Source organism: Dendrobium catenatum, unplaced genomic scaffold, assembly GCF_001605985.2.
Source record: "Dendrobium catenatum unplaced genomic scaffold, ASM160598v2 fragScaff_scaffold_1427, whole genome shotgun sequence".
NCBI classification, from domain to species: Eukaryota; Viridiplantae; Streptophyta; class Magnoliopsida; order Asparagales; family Orchidaceae; genus Dendrobium; species Dendrobium catenatum.
Window position 1 is genome coordinate 1,210,035 of NW_021319889.1, and position 14,252 is coordinate 1,224,286.

The 14,252-nt window shown below is 39.9% G+C and overlaps 2 protein-coding genes across 2 annotated transcripts; one reads left to right on the top strand and one right to left on the bottom strand.

Annotated features, from left to right (window-relative positions):
* The first annotated feature begins 2,790 nt into the window (after nucleotides 1-2,790).
* LOC110099685 (UDP-glycosyltransferase 73B5-like) lies at nucleotides 2,791-4,438 on the top strand. Its single transcript, XM_020826909.2, has one exon. The coding sequence runs from the start codon at nucleotides 2,822-2,824 to the stop codon at nucleotides 4,328-4,330; it is 1,509 nt and encodes a 502-aa protein (XP_020682568.2). The 5' UTR covers nucleotides 2,791-2,821; the 3' UTR covers nucleotides 4,331-4,438.
* Nucleotides 4,439-12,842: 8,404 nt separating this feature from the next.
* LOC110099680 (UDP-glycosyltransferase 73D1-like) lies at nucleotides 12,843-14,252 on the bottom strand. The gene has a single exon (XM_020826900.2). The coding sequence runs from the start codon at nucleotides 14,223-14,225 to the stop codon at nucleotides 12,843-12,845; it is 1,383 nt and encodes a 460-aa protein (XP_020682559.2). The 5' UTR covers nucleotides 14,226-14,252.

Sequence of the window (14,252 nt, forward strand, 5' to 3'; positions counted from 1 at the left end):
CTACCTTCTACTTTTTTTTTTCTTTTTTTTTTTAAGAGCCTAAGCGGTCGAGGGGGTCTCTCACCTCCTTATATTGTGAAATTATTATGTGTGGTCACTGGACGGCATCCGGAGGTGAAAAAGGATGCGCCGTGTCACTTTTTTTTGTTGTGTATGTTAGAGTTCTGGGTGAGGTGGTACATCCTGATTCGCCTCCGAAAGGTCCGGTGACTGCACGTTATAATCTCTGCTTATATTTGCAAAATTTTGATGTTGTTATGTATCATTTTAGAATTTTATCTTTGAATTCTCGTATAATAATGTATATTATAGAAGTTTTATAAATTCATCTTTTTATGTCATAATAAGAATCAAACATATGGTCCTAACTTGCAAAGTATTTCGAAATTGTAAATTTGATTTGATTGATTATAGGATCAGTCAAATAGAACTTAGTTGATAATATGATTCATGGTTTAATAGGTAGGGATCCAACAAACTCTATCTCATTACATTAGTTTTATGGCTCTTAGGTCTTATTTGGGACAATTTTTTTATTATCAGACTTTTAGTAAAAAATTGATTTTTTTTACTAATAAATTGTTTTAAGTGGTAAAATTGCTTCGTTACCAGGTCGAAAGATATTAAGATTCTTTTAAGAAAGAAATTAATAAGAAATTGATCATCAAAATTTTGGTCAGAGCAAGGTCTGACCACAAACAACCTTCATAATAATAAATTCATAAACTATTATTATTATTTTCATGTTTGAAAGTAAAACAAATTTTTAATGCAAAAAAAAAAACATATATAACACTTCAAATTATTGGAAATATATATACAACACCCAAATTGTTGCATTAACTCATATACCATATAAAACCTCCCTTTTTATCTATTCTAACACTCCGTTTAAGCTCCATCAAAAATCTCTATATGCCTCACGTTCGTACGTGATTGTCTTCTGTTCGTTCTAGCGAGCGACTGTCTTCCTCGCCTCGGCTTCTCCATCGTGTTCGTCACATTCAGGCATTTATCTTCCACGTTTGAAACAAATCAAGCAGTCCTCCACTCGCGTGTTCATCGCTCTTCGACATATGGAACAAACCGAGCAATGCACCAACAATTACAATTTCTCTCATTTTGATTCGCCTTTTTCAGTTTGGCTAACTCATTTTGATTCACTTTTTTCACTTTGGCTAACTCATTTGTTATTTGAATACACAGAAATGGATTCGAGTAATTTTTGCTTCATTGTCCTCAAATTTGGTGGATATTGGAGTGAGTTGCAGAGTCAGAATCGAATGAAGTATGTGGGTGAAAGTCATAAAACCTTAAAAATTTCGGAGAGATGAAATCATTTTGTTGTTGCAAAAAGAACGAGTTGACGCATAGGTGCAGTTACCACGCCAAGTTCACTTCGACCGTGCGGTAATCCCAAAAAAGACAAATTAAGAATTTCTTAGATATTAGAAAGAAAATTAAACTTGGACACAATGTAGCTGCTGCAATTTATGGGGTCATCATAAAACACATGTAAGAATCCATTAAATTTGGAAGTTGACGAGATTGGTAATGAGATTCTATTCGATGATCAGCTGCCTACAACATTGACTGCTCGTGCAAAACAACATGAGTTGGTCTGATTTCGGCAACATTTGTACTTCTTCGATAATTCATATCATGCGACCAATCATTTAGTTCATCACACCACCGAAAAAAGTCACAATCGTCTTCTGATCTATTTCAGGAGCATATGTAGAACTTTCTTCCACTACTACACAATTTGTATGATGTATATATATTGCATATTGCAAATTGTAATGACAACATATTTGATTATTTGGTTTCTTATTGGCGTTGTTGAGGAGCTTGAACTCATTGTAGAATGGCTTCATGACTTGAGAAACAATAGAAACACACCTTCAAAAGAAAGAACGAAAAGTTTCAGCAATGCATTGCATTTCCGATGCAAAACTTCCTATGGCGACACATAAGTTAATCTGTTGAAAAATGGTGACTTGACATTTCATCGAATAGCTTATGTCCCTCTCTAAATTTCCAAAAACATTGAAACTCTTTTGACCCTTCAACAGTAACTACCAAAAGGCAACATAGTAAACGAAGACATAGAGAAGACGATTAGCAAACAATAACGATGAAAACTAAGACAACAACAATGAAAACTATGACAACATCAACTAGCGAAGGGCTCAAACAACAACAGTAGGAATGACGAAATGGCGCAAACGAAAAGCGAAAATTAGGACTTCTAATGTTGAAAAAAAAATGATGTGAAACCTTGCCAACTTAAGAAGATGCGAGGCCAACAGAAGATGCAAAGCGTGCTAAACGCTCGAACATGACGAACGAGATGGAGAAGGTGAAGGGTTTAGACGACGAAGACACTCGCTTGCCGACGGGAGACGGATAGAAATTTTTTACGAGGCTTAAACCAGGAGTTAGAATAGATGAAAAGGGAGGATTTAGGTGCAATATGAGTAAATACAAAAAATATGATGTTTAATATGTATTTCTAATAGTTTGAAGTGTTATGTAATAAAACAATACCCCAAAAAAATCTCAATTTTGTTAAAAAAATTATGTTCTTTTAAAGAGAGTGAGGTAGTAATGGACACAGAAACAGATAGAAAATAAATTAAATAAAATTAGCAAAGCATTAAGCCTAAGCCGTGCTTGATTAGTTGTACCTGACTACTTGTTTCTTTTTTAGTCATTTTTCAAAATTTTGCCTATTTAACTAATCCCGTCACCGAAATAATTGTTTGAGAAACTCAAAGGAGCTTGTAAACAAATTGCCTTCTCCTTCTTAACGCCAAAGATGACCACCACCGCCATGGTTGCCGCTGAGAAAGAAGATCATGTGCTCATCTTCCCTTTCTTATCCAAAGGCCATACCATCCCCCTCCTCCATCTCGCTGCCGCCCTTTCCTCCCGCAACATCCTCGTCACTCTCTTCACAACTCCGGCAAACGTCCCCTTCTTCCGCCATCACCTCTCTTCCTCCGGCGCCAATGCCGCAAAAATCCAGCTTCGGATTCTACTCTTTCCCAACCACCCCGATCTCCCCGCCGGCGTCGAGTCCACGGATTCCCTACCGTCCTTCTCCCTTTTCCCGACCTTCCTCGGCGCAACCACCTCCCTCCACGACCACTTCCTCTGCCTTGTCCGCAGCCTCCTCAGCTCCCCATCCCCTCCCCTCTGCCTCATCTCCGACTTCTTCTTAGGCTGGACTCTCTCCATCTGTCACCGCTTCGGCCTCCCCCGCCTAGTCTTCCACGGCATGTCCACCTTTTCCATGTCGCTCACCAAGTCACTCTGGAACAATATTCCCAAAGACGAGCCCTTTTCGGTCGCCGGAGCACCGCCAGAGCTCCAGCTCACCTTAGCCGATTTACCGGAAGCCGTGATCAACTCAGTCGATCCACTTGACCCGGCGAATAAGTTTTTGGAGTCGACCGCACAAACAGACATCGAGAGTTGGGGAGTGATCGTCAATAGCTTCGCCGATATCGAACCGCCGGCATACGTTCAACTCCTTGAATCGTTCTACGGACCGGTTGCCGGAGGCCGAGTTTGGCTCGTCGGCCCGCTAAACCTCCTCACTGAAACCGAACCGGTGGAGAAGCCCAGCTCCGAGTCGGACTGTATTCGGTGGCTCGACCGGCAGCCCGATGGATCGGTCATCTACGTTGCGTTCGGGACGCAGGCGGAGATTTCGGATGAGCAGCTGGACGAGGTAGCCCACGGGCTGGTTCGGGCCGGGATCCGATTCCTATGGGTCGTGCGGTCAGAAACATGGCTGCCACCGAAAAGTTCGGTAGATTTGGGGAGGATAGAGAGAGGGTGGGTCCCGCAAAAGCAGGTGTTAAGCCACGTCGCAGTCGGAGGATTCGTGAGCCACTGCGGCTGGAACTCGGTTCTTGAGGCGGTGTCAGCCGGCGTGGCGTTGCTGACGTGGCCGATAATTGCGGAACAGTGTTTTAACGCGAAGATGGTGGCGGAGGTGATCGGCGTTGGGATAAGGCTCCGAATCCCGGCGGCGGGAGTGCTGGTTGGAAGGAAGGAAGTGGAAGAAGGGGTGAGAGAGCTAATGGAAGGGAAGAAGGGGAGGAGGGCTAGGGAGAGAGCGGCTGAGCTGGCGGAGAAAGCTAAAGCTGCGGTGGTGAAGGGAGGATCGTCTTATGAGACCCTCGATATGCTCCTAGAAGAGCTTAGGAAGCTTCCGACGGCTACGGCGGTGATGGAGGTGGTGGAAGGAGAAGCACTGGTTGAAGGGGAAGTGAAGATGGTGCATAGGGAATGGCGTGATGGTCTCCAGATTGCATGATAATCTGCAGCCTCTGCTTGCATGCACCATAAAGTTATGATTAAAATAATATTAGTGCTCTCCAATTTTAATCAAAGCGTTATAAAATATGATTTATAAGAGTTTCGGATCCGAATATTTTCGTGCATAAAATATGAATTTTGATTCGATATTTGAATATTTATCAAAGCACTAAGAATATTTATCAAAGCACTAACAAATTTATAAATTTATCTACCATCATCTAAAAATTATTATGTGTGAAATTGGATTTGTTGATACTCTAATGAAATCAAGCCACATGACTTTTGTGTACAAATTCTACATAGAATATGTACAAATCGTATAACTTGATTTCATTGGAGTTTGAATATGAGCAATGTTTGGACTTCTCGGCTATTACTTTCTCCCATAATCAGAGGATCTAAAAAAAAAGTTCATTTCTCTATCCTGGGATAACTATAAATGATATTAATAAACAAAATTTTTTGAGTAGTGTTTGATAGCTTTGTTGTTTTTTATAAAGGTGATTGATAATTTTTTATGAGAAAAAAAAATTTTGATGGTAAATTTACTTTTTTGAAATAACTTTTAAAAATAATTTTTTAACAATAAAAAAAAAACTAGTAGCCAAATATTGAAAGATGGTGTTCACTACTATTAAAATAGACTTTGGCAATACTTTTGTTATTCTACAACAAAAATTAAAACACCTACTTTTTCTCGTCTAAAACGCTCTTTAAATTGTTGTATTATATCTATTTTTAGCCACGGTAATTTTGTTAGCGGTTTTAACAGCTACTAATCTACTGTCTTACAGCGGTTTTAACACCTACAAAGGTGAACAATTGTTTTGTAGCAGCAGTTTTAACACCTATAAATATGTAATATGGTCTATATCGACTGCTTTAACCTCTATAATACTGCATTTTGGATCAATGATGACAATTAAAATCGCTGCAATTCTAACAATTTTTTAAAAGAATGATTTTTAACATGTACATACATATTTGATTTATCATTAACAATTTGCAATCAATTGCAAACTTCCTCACAAAGTAAGATCATGGATAGTACGAGCATACGAGAGGTCTATAACAATATTGGCCACTGGAAAAGCAACTGGCTAGTATACATGAACAAAGACTTCCATATGGTGGATATGCGTCGCAAACATTAGTAAATTTAGGCTAAGTAATATCAAGGGTTGTTACTATTTAGATAATACAATTCATATTATCATATATTAAAATATATATTATTACATAGAGCTGGACAAAAATTTAAAATGTTTATAATATTTCAAAACAAAATACTGGTCATAGATAAACAAAATATCGTGCCCATTTATATTTTATTTTTCCTTCTTCTATTCATTAGAAGTCAATTAGGCAAAAATTGATTATTATCTCCTTGATAATAATATAGAAGTCATCAGTGAAAATTAAGCTGATAAATAAATCTATAAATGAATATGTTAATTTTAAATTTTATATATCATTGTTGAGCTTCATGGTGGTGGATATTATTATTTATAATTTTGCATAAATTATCTCACATCATTTTGAAGTATTTGCACGACCTCCTCAAGTCTTTCTTCTCTCCCTTTTCTTTCTTGCTTCCCTTGTCTTTTCATGAGAAATGTGGGGTCTATTTATAATTTTTCAAGAGTGGCATTACCAATAAATCGAAAGAAGATCAAGTGTAAGTTGTAAGTGGTTTGAATGGAAGGCCAATATTGTTCCCCTTGATCGTTGATCGTTTACTAGCCATTTGAATGTCATAATGATATCTAAATTTGACTATATTGGTCTCGTTAAATTTGTCTCGGCGAGCCGCTTGATTTGACTATAAGCATGTCACATTTAGAAATTGTTTGATCGCCCAATTTATGGTTTGAACCTTCCAAATGAGCTTCTGATCTTCGTTTTGGTCCCATTTGGCGTGGTGTTGCTGACGTGGCCGATGATTGCGGAACAGTGATTGAATGCGAAGATGGCGGCGGAGGTGATCGGCGTTGGGATAAGGCTCCGAATCCCTGCCACGGGAGTGGTGGTTGGAAGGAAGGAAGTGGAAGAAGGGGTGAGAGAGCTAATGGAAGGGAAGAAGGGGAGGAGGGCTAGGTAGAGGGCGGCTGAGCTGGCGGAGAAAGCTAAGGCTGCGGTGGTGAAGGGTGGATCGTTTTTCGACATGCTCAATAAGCTCCTAGAAGAGCTTAGGAAGGTTCTGAAGGCTACGACGGTGATGGAGGTGGTGGAAGGAGAAGCATATGTTGAAGGGGAAGTGAAGATGGTGCATAGCCAATGGCGTGATGGTCTTCAGATTGCATGATGATTTGCCACGTCTGCATGCATGCACCATTAAAACCTAAAGGTTATGTTGTTCCTCCTCATGTGTCAGGTATATGTTGCTGAGATGGTTTCGGATGATGAAATTAAAGCTTTGTATGGGACGGCTTCTTACTACTTTTTAAAGTAACTTTTAAATATAAAAATTTATGAATACAACTTATCTGATTGACGACTAGCCTTGCGCTTATAGGAAAACAAAACTCAGATTATTAAGTCCTCGCAAAATCAGGGCGAAATCTCTAGGTAGTGTCTTATCATAAACTCGTCTGCCTTCCCAAAATTTATCACGGAACTTAATTCCAGTAAAACTCCTCCGAAAAAAGTAGCGGACTGAGGCTTGGGATGAATTTTCGGATCCCACATACTACTTGAGCTTATATGTTATATTCTATATATATTTTTAACAAGTTAAGCAAATTAGTTTTGTAAAGTGCCATTTTGCTTGATCAACTTTCAATTAAAGTCTATTCAATATTAGCACTTAGTTAAAATGGTGGATGAAACTATAAAAATATATCATATTTATTTATAAAAATACAGAGACAATCATAAACTATTTATTAGCAATTTAACATATAATACTCATAAACTATCTTTGAACTAAATGACTCATAGTGATCTATTAGTCGATTTTAAAATGAATAATGAATGTAATATAAATATTAATTGATTTTTCATATATTATAGTCATCTCAAATACAAATTAAGGGTCCATTTGGACTTTGGAATGACTACAGTGCAACTTTTTATAAATATGATTGTATAGCTATTGTACGAAGATAGCAACATCTAATATAAAAATTTATTAAAAGCTGTGAAAAAATAGTTGTCAAATAAATATTATGATTACGATATGAAAAATAAATCGGTAAGAAAGTTGTACCAAAAATCGAATAGTCTTCATTTGAAAAAAAAAATTATTTCTTTATAAAATAGCTCTCTAATATAAAAAAAATTTATCCATGAACTTTTTTATACTAAAAAATTACTTTAAAAGTAATAAAAAAACTATCACAAAGCAAATCCTAAATCATAGAAAGACTCATTCTAATTAAAATATATTCATCTCATATTAGAACCAAAAGCTTCTGCTCATTCATCTGCCAAGTACTATAATCTAGAGAAGAAGCTTTGCCCAATCTTATTAATAGTGTTGCATACTAGTATATATGCGGCGATAAAGTTAGAAAATTTTCATCTCAGCATTGTACTGATATTCAGTACACAAACAGAAGATGAAAGAACACTATAATTTTTACGTGGAAAACCCTGGAAAGTGAAAAAATCACGGAGCCACGCCCAATCGAAAGAATTTCGCTAGTGTTTTCTATAGATATATACAAGAGACTGACTCGTCTTTAAATTTTAGGACAATCAAATTACAATGATTCACGTTCTAATTGAAATCCAGTTACAAATAAGTTGTGTATTCGAGATAAATTCAGAATCACTTGAAGATTAGACAGAATTCCGTCATCACTTAGAGATCGGGCAGAGTTCCGACGTCATTGGAAAGTCAGGCGGAATTTCGACGTTACTTGAAAGTCGGGTAGAATTCCGGAGTCACTTGGGAAAAATTTCTGCGTCCTATGGAAGTCGGGCAGAATTTCGGGGTCCCATGGAAGTCGGGCAGATTCCCGACGACGGTCGAGGAGGAGTTTCTTCCCTCATTCCCTTCTCTTCTTCTTCTTCTTTTTTTCTTCTCCTCTTCTTCTTGCTTGGATCCCCATCCAAGAGAAATGAGGGGCTATTTATAGTTTTTTGATGATGACATAACCCGTAAATAGGAGGAGGATAATGGGCAAATGTGGAGTGATTCGGATGGACGGCTGATATTGAATCCCTTGATCGTGGACCGTTTGTCAAACATTTGAAGGTCTTAACGATATCGGAATTCGGCGATCTTGGGCTCGTTGGATTCGTCTCGTCGAGCCGCTCGATTAGATTATAAGCATGTCATGTTTGGAAACGGTTTGGTAATCCAAATTGTGATTTGATCTTTCCAACATCGCTTCAAGTCTTTGATTCAAACTCATTTGGCCTCAGATTGAGTTGAATTTGGTGTCGTTGGGTTTGTATTTCCGATACGCTCAGTTTGACTATAAGTTGGCTGAAATCGAAGTTCAGATGATCCCAAATTTAATTTTTGAAGTTTCCAACTTGATTGTCTTGAGATTCGTGCCCGATCAAGATAATTTTTTGATGATATATCAAATAGGATGTTTGGTCTAACTACATATCAAAGCAGGAAGTTCCGAAATCCGAAGTTGAAAAAGTTGTTTGAAGTTTTGCCTCACTTTTGTCAAATTGCTTCAATAAGCAGCTCCCTTCTAGACAGGAGAAAAATATTCCAAAAGCTGCCTGAACGTTAAAGAATATTTTTCTCAATACTAGACTTCTGGAAGATCCAAGATTCCTCCCTCAATTTCTTCATCTTCTGTTTTAGGTAGTTGGTCTCACCCGCAACTGGAGAAATGGCTAACTTCTACCTTTTTTTTAAAAAAAAAAAAATTTAAGTGCCTAAGCAGTCGAGGGTATCTCTCACCACCTTATATTGTAAAATTATTATGTGCGGTGCCGTTCGGAGACGAATCAGGATGCACCACATCACTTTTTTGCTGTGTACCGGTATTAAGTATGTACCGCTATGTATCGGTTGATGTGGCGCATCCTATTTTGCCTCCGAATGATCCGATAACCGCACGTAATAATCCCTCCTTGTACTTGCAAAAATTGATGTAGTTATGTATCATTTCATAAATTTATCATTGAATAAAACCGGACCGGGCGACAAACCGGAAGAGTGAGAGGTTCACGGTTCGACCGGTTGGACCGGTCGAACCGGGGTTGAACCGGATGATGTCATAAATACTAAATTTATTTAAAAAAAATAAATAATCAAAATAATGATGCTATTATTATAAATTATGTGACAAAAAATTAACGAGAACACAAAATTATGAATAAAAAAATACACAAATAATTAAAATAGCTCTTTTAAAATAAAAACTAAAAATATATAAAAAGTATTTGAGAAAGAATAAACGACAGAAAAATAACAAATTCTCATGATAACTATCAGGATAACATCACAAAATGCTTTTCCAAAGGAAGCTCTATTCAAAACCAATCCTTGGCGAGATAATTGTAGAGTTGTGAATTGTTCAACCTTTATACCTGTTTTAAACTTTTAATTTATTTCATAATATGTAACTTTATTATCGGAACTGGCATTTGTTAGATAAGCTGCCTCCGCAGATTAATCCACGTGGCAGCATCTCATTACTCGGAACTGGCATTGGAGTGTCGGCAAAACACAAGATTCGAGTGATATCTAAAAATTAAAATCTTGCAATTTGTATTGCCCCAGGTTGAGTCGGAAAGAGAAAGAGTTCTTCAAAGAAAATAGAAAATCAATTGGAAAAATCAGGAGAAGCCGAGAAGAATAAGATACCCAAGAAATAGAAATATAAGGAAAGAAGGCGTCATTTGTCCGTCTCTTCTTGTCGTTCGTCTCTTCCAGTCATTCTTCTCCAAGGCTTCCGTCATTTGTTTCTCCAGGTCCGGGATCGTTCGTCTCCGTAGGGTTTGTGAGAAAGATGCAAGAAGTGTTGCGCGTAAAATGTTATTTTTTTCAGCCTTAAGATGTGAGATTAGCGGCTCAAAACACGCGATTCGGAACCGGCCGGTTCTTTCAAACGATCCCGGTCCGGCGGTTCGTTGTGGCCGGTTTCATTGCAGCCCGATTCTAATGGCAGAACCGAACCGGCCGCTAGACCGGTTCCCGGTTCAACCGGTTGAACCGGCCGGTCCGGTCCGGTTTTTAAAACCTTGTCCCTGTTAGCAACAGTAGCTACTAGCTAGTTACTCTCTCTTTTTTTTTTTTTTTCAGTTCTTGTTGTGTTTTATCTTTTTTTATTAATTATGATAATGAAATCATGAGCAAAAGCTTAAAAAAAAGCTTTTTTTTTTTTTTTTTGTTTATTTGGTTGGCTAGATGTCCTATATGCACACATGAATGAGATTAAATTTATTATTTCTGCAAGTTTGTTTTGAGTTTGCTTGTTTTGTTAGTAAGAACCTTTTATCCTATTTTAGATTCATGAATTAATTTACAGTTGTATTAATCTTCCGTTCTTCAATTTGGAATATCAAATTGCTCTGTAATGTTCCTCTTGATAGCCATACATGATAATTGTATCATTATTATAATATTTTAATATAATAAGTATTTATTACGTTATCCGGTTCGACCATCGAATTCCTAACCTTTCATTCTTCCGGTTCATTGACCGGTCAAATTTTAAAAGCTTTGATAAATTCATTTAATTTGTAGGACTCTAATCTAACAAGATCTTAGTATTATGTACTTTTATATTCCATTAACTATTATTATACTTTAGCAAGGTCTTAATATTATGGCGTTTTAGTAATTTGAGGAAATTTGGTTGGTATTCGCAATTTGAACCTGCTGCATCAGCCCTCCGGCATGTTCCGCGGACTGTTTGGTGGACTGGGCTGCGTTCTGGGCCGTGTCATGGGCAGACTGAGCGGCAATTTGGGTCGTATCACGAACGGATTGAGCCCACTGGCCAGCTTTCTCCTGCACGAAAAATGAAGAAAATTTAGCGGTCAGATGGAGCACGAACACGATAAGCAATCTTACTCCGCGAAGCTTAAAAAAGAAGATGGCCCACCTGGCCTTCGCCGCAGGCCTCGCCGGCGTTGAACTTTGGAACTGTCGACATCCTTCGATTGGGAAATAAGAGAACTGATGGAAGAGTCTGCTTTGCGTTGGTTACATGCTTTGATTTTCTCTTCTAAATTTATAGAAACATTGGGGTTCTTGGATGATTGACACGTGGCTAGTAGAACACGTGGCGAGTGAACACGTGGCATAATTAGGCTAATGTGAGCGAGTGTCAGTGCGGTCGAACCGGAAATTTTGACTGAGGGGGATCTGATCTGAATCATCTGATTAATAGTATGGCTCTGATAAAATATGAGCCCTGTTTGGTACAGGATTGATGATCAATTCTGTGTTTTTATGATCCCACACAACAAAGGGTGAAGAGGAATTAGAATTTTTAGAGCATCTGCATCTCCATCAAATTTAGGCCCAGTCCCCAATCTCAAAGCCACAAATATTAAACCAATGGCTTTGGTATAAAATATTGTTTTTTATTTTAATATTTGTTGTTAGTCTATTTTTATACTTAAATTATGTGTCACTTATAATCATAGAAATATAAAAGAGTTCATGCATGTGATATTGAATATAACAAAATTAATTATTTTTAACATAAAATTTAAATATCTTATATATTTTTCATGTGATTGCTTCATTGTTTACTTTTTTTTTTCATTGTCAACCGCGCATCTCCTTTGGTATCGATCTTTGTTGGCCGCCCATCTTATTCAGCATCGATCTTCGTCGACCGCCCAATTTCTCCGAATTCGATCATCGTCGACGGCACACCTTCTTCTGCAGTCCATCGTTCTTCGCAAGCTCTAGGCTTTGATATCATACTGATGTAGATTGGATCGTTGGAAGAAGAGGATGCTCGAAGGATTTTTAAAAAACAAGAGAGCAAACCAAACACTAAACTTCAATTCATATAATATTCATCATATCATTCATTCCTCTTTTACAACCTATACATAATAAACAAGTAAAAACCTAGAGATACCTAGAAGATTCTAGAAAATATGCAATAACTTGTAACAAACTAAATTAGATAGTCTAAGAAACATTTTAAGCTAACATGCTCCGCATCACATTGGCTATCATCGTGTTTTCCATGCAGAGTGAGTTAATTACAATAATATGCCATTTTGGGTGGCCGAGCAAGTGGAAAGGAGATAGAGGAAGACATGCAAGTAGAACAAAAAGAAGAGGATGATATACAATATGATGTGGAAGATGAGGATGATGATTAGGATTAGATTTGCAGATTAACCAAGTCAAGTCAAACAAATAAGTGCTTTGTCGGCTGAGTTGTGTGGTTAACAAAGGGCCATTGTATATACAAAGGGTCTAATAAATGGAACAGTGGCAGATTAACACACAAGCCTTAGCCAAGTGTTGCCGTCACTTTGATATCAACTAACTTCAAGGTGTTTGTTATAAAGATGCAGAGCAGGCATTTTCTTCTGTTTCAACAAGTCACTATACAGTAGTACTATGCAACGGGCCAGCATGCAACGTCGTGGATTAACTGCGCCAGGCTCAGGCCAGAAGATCCACTACGTTCCATGGCTCTCCTTGCCTTGTCCGCCAATTCCTTGGCTCTCCTCCTCATCTCATTCCCTTCCTCTCCTCTTCCCATAACTCTCTCCACCGCCCTCGCCACCTCCTCCCTCCGCACCAACCCCTCATCTTCTTTTCTTCCCCCCACCTCCACCCCAACCTTCAAAACCTCCACAACCAATTTCTCGTTCAAATACTGGTCGGCTCCCAGCGGCCATGTCACCATCGGTACACCAGCCGCCACCCCTTCCACCACCGAATTCCACCCGCAGTGCGTCAAAAACCCTCCCAACGCTGCATGCGAAAGCACCATCAGCTGCGGCGACCACCCCCTTACCGCAATCCCCCTCTCCCCCACTCCCTCCAACTCCACCGGTGGCGGAGGCGCGCCTTCTCTCACCACCCACATGAACGCCCAACCCGACATGACCAAACCCATCCCCAGCTCCACCGTCTGCTCTGGCTCAAGCCGGCCCATGCTGCCGAAGCTCACGTACACCACCGACCCAATCTCCCTGTCGTCCAGCCACCTCTTGCACCTATCCACATCCACCCCCGATGAACCCTTCCTCCCCCTTAAACCCACATCGAGCTTCTCCCTTTGACACATCGAAACAGGTCCGACAGTCCAAACCTTCTTCCCAGTGGCCTCCGCGAACATAGCTGCGTACTTCGGCTCCAGCTCCTCGAAGCTGTTCACGACAACCCCATCCGCCGCCACTTCCCCCTCTCGTATCTCCTCGTACACCGAGCGCACCTCACTGGCCTTGTCAAAGAACACCGGGAGCTTCGACCGCGTGATCTCCACCTTGTGCGGGAGCCCCGGCAGGAAGAAGTTGTAGGCTCGCTCGTGGGTTTTGCATGCGTGGAGGTAGTGGGAGGCAAGGTGAGTGAATGAGGAAAATCCATGGAATACTAGGCGGGGAATGGGAAGCACGTCGCGCGCGAGTGAGGCAAGCCAAGGGAAGCCGATGCCAAAGAGGAGGCAAGATGGGGGCCGCAAGGGCGATAGGCCGTGGAGAAGAAGGTGCTCGATGCGGCCACGGAGGAGCTTGGCAGCTGAGTAGAAGGGGCCTGCGAGGCGGTGGGTGGGGAGGGAGTCGATATTCTCGCATCCAGGGGGTAAGCCTGTGAGGGAGGGGCAAGGGAAAGGGATGACGCAGAAGCGGAGGGAGGCTGGGCACGGGGAGGTGGAAAGGGGGACGTTGGCGGCGGTGGTGATAACGGTAACATTGGCGCCGGCGGTGGCGAGGAGACGAGCAAGGTCAAGCATTGGGATGAGGTGGCCCTGGGCAAGCCATGGGATTACGACCATGTGAGGGGCGATTCGGGCCTCCCTGTT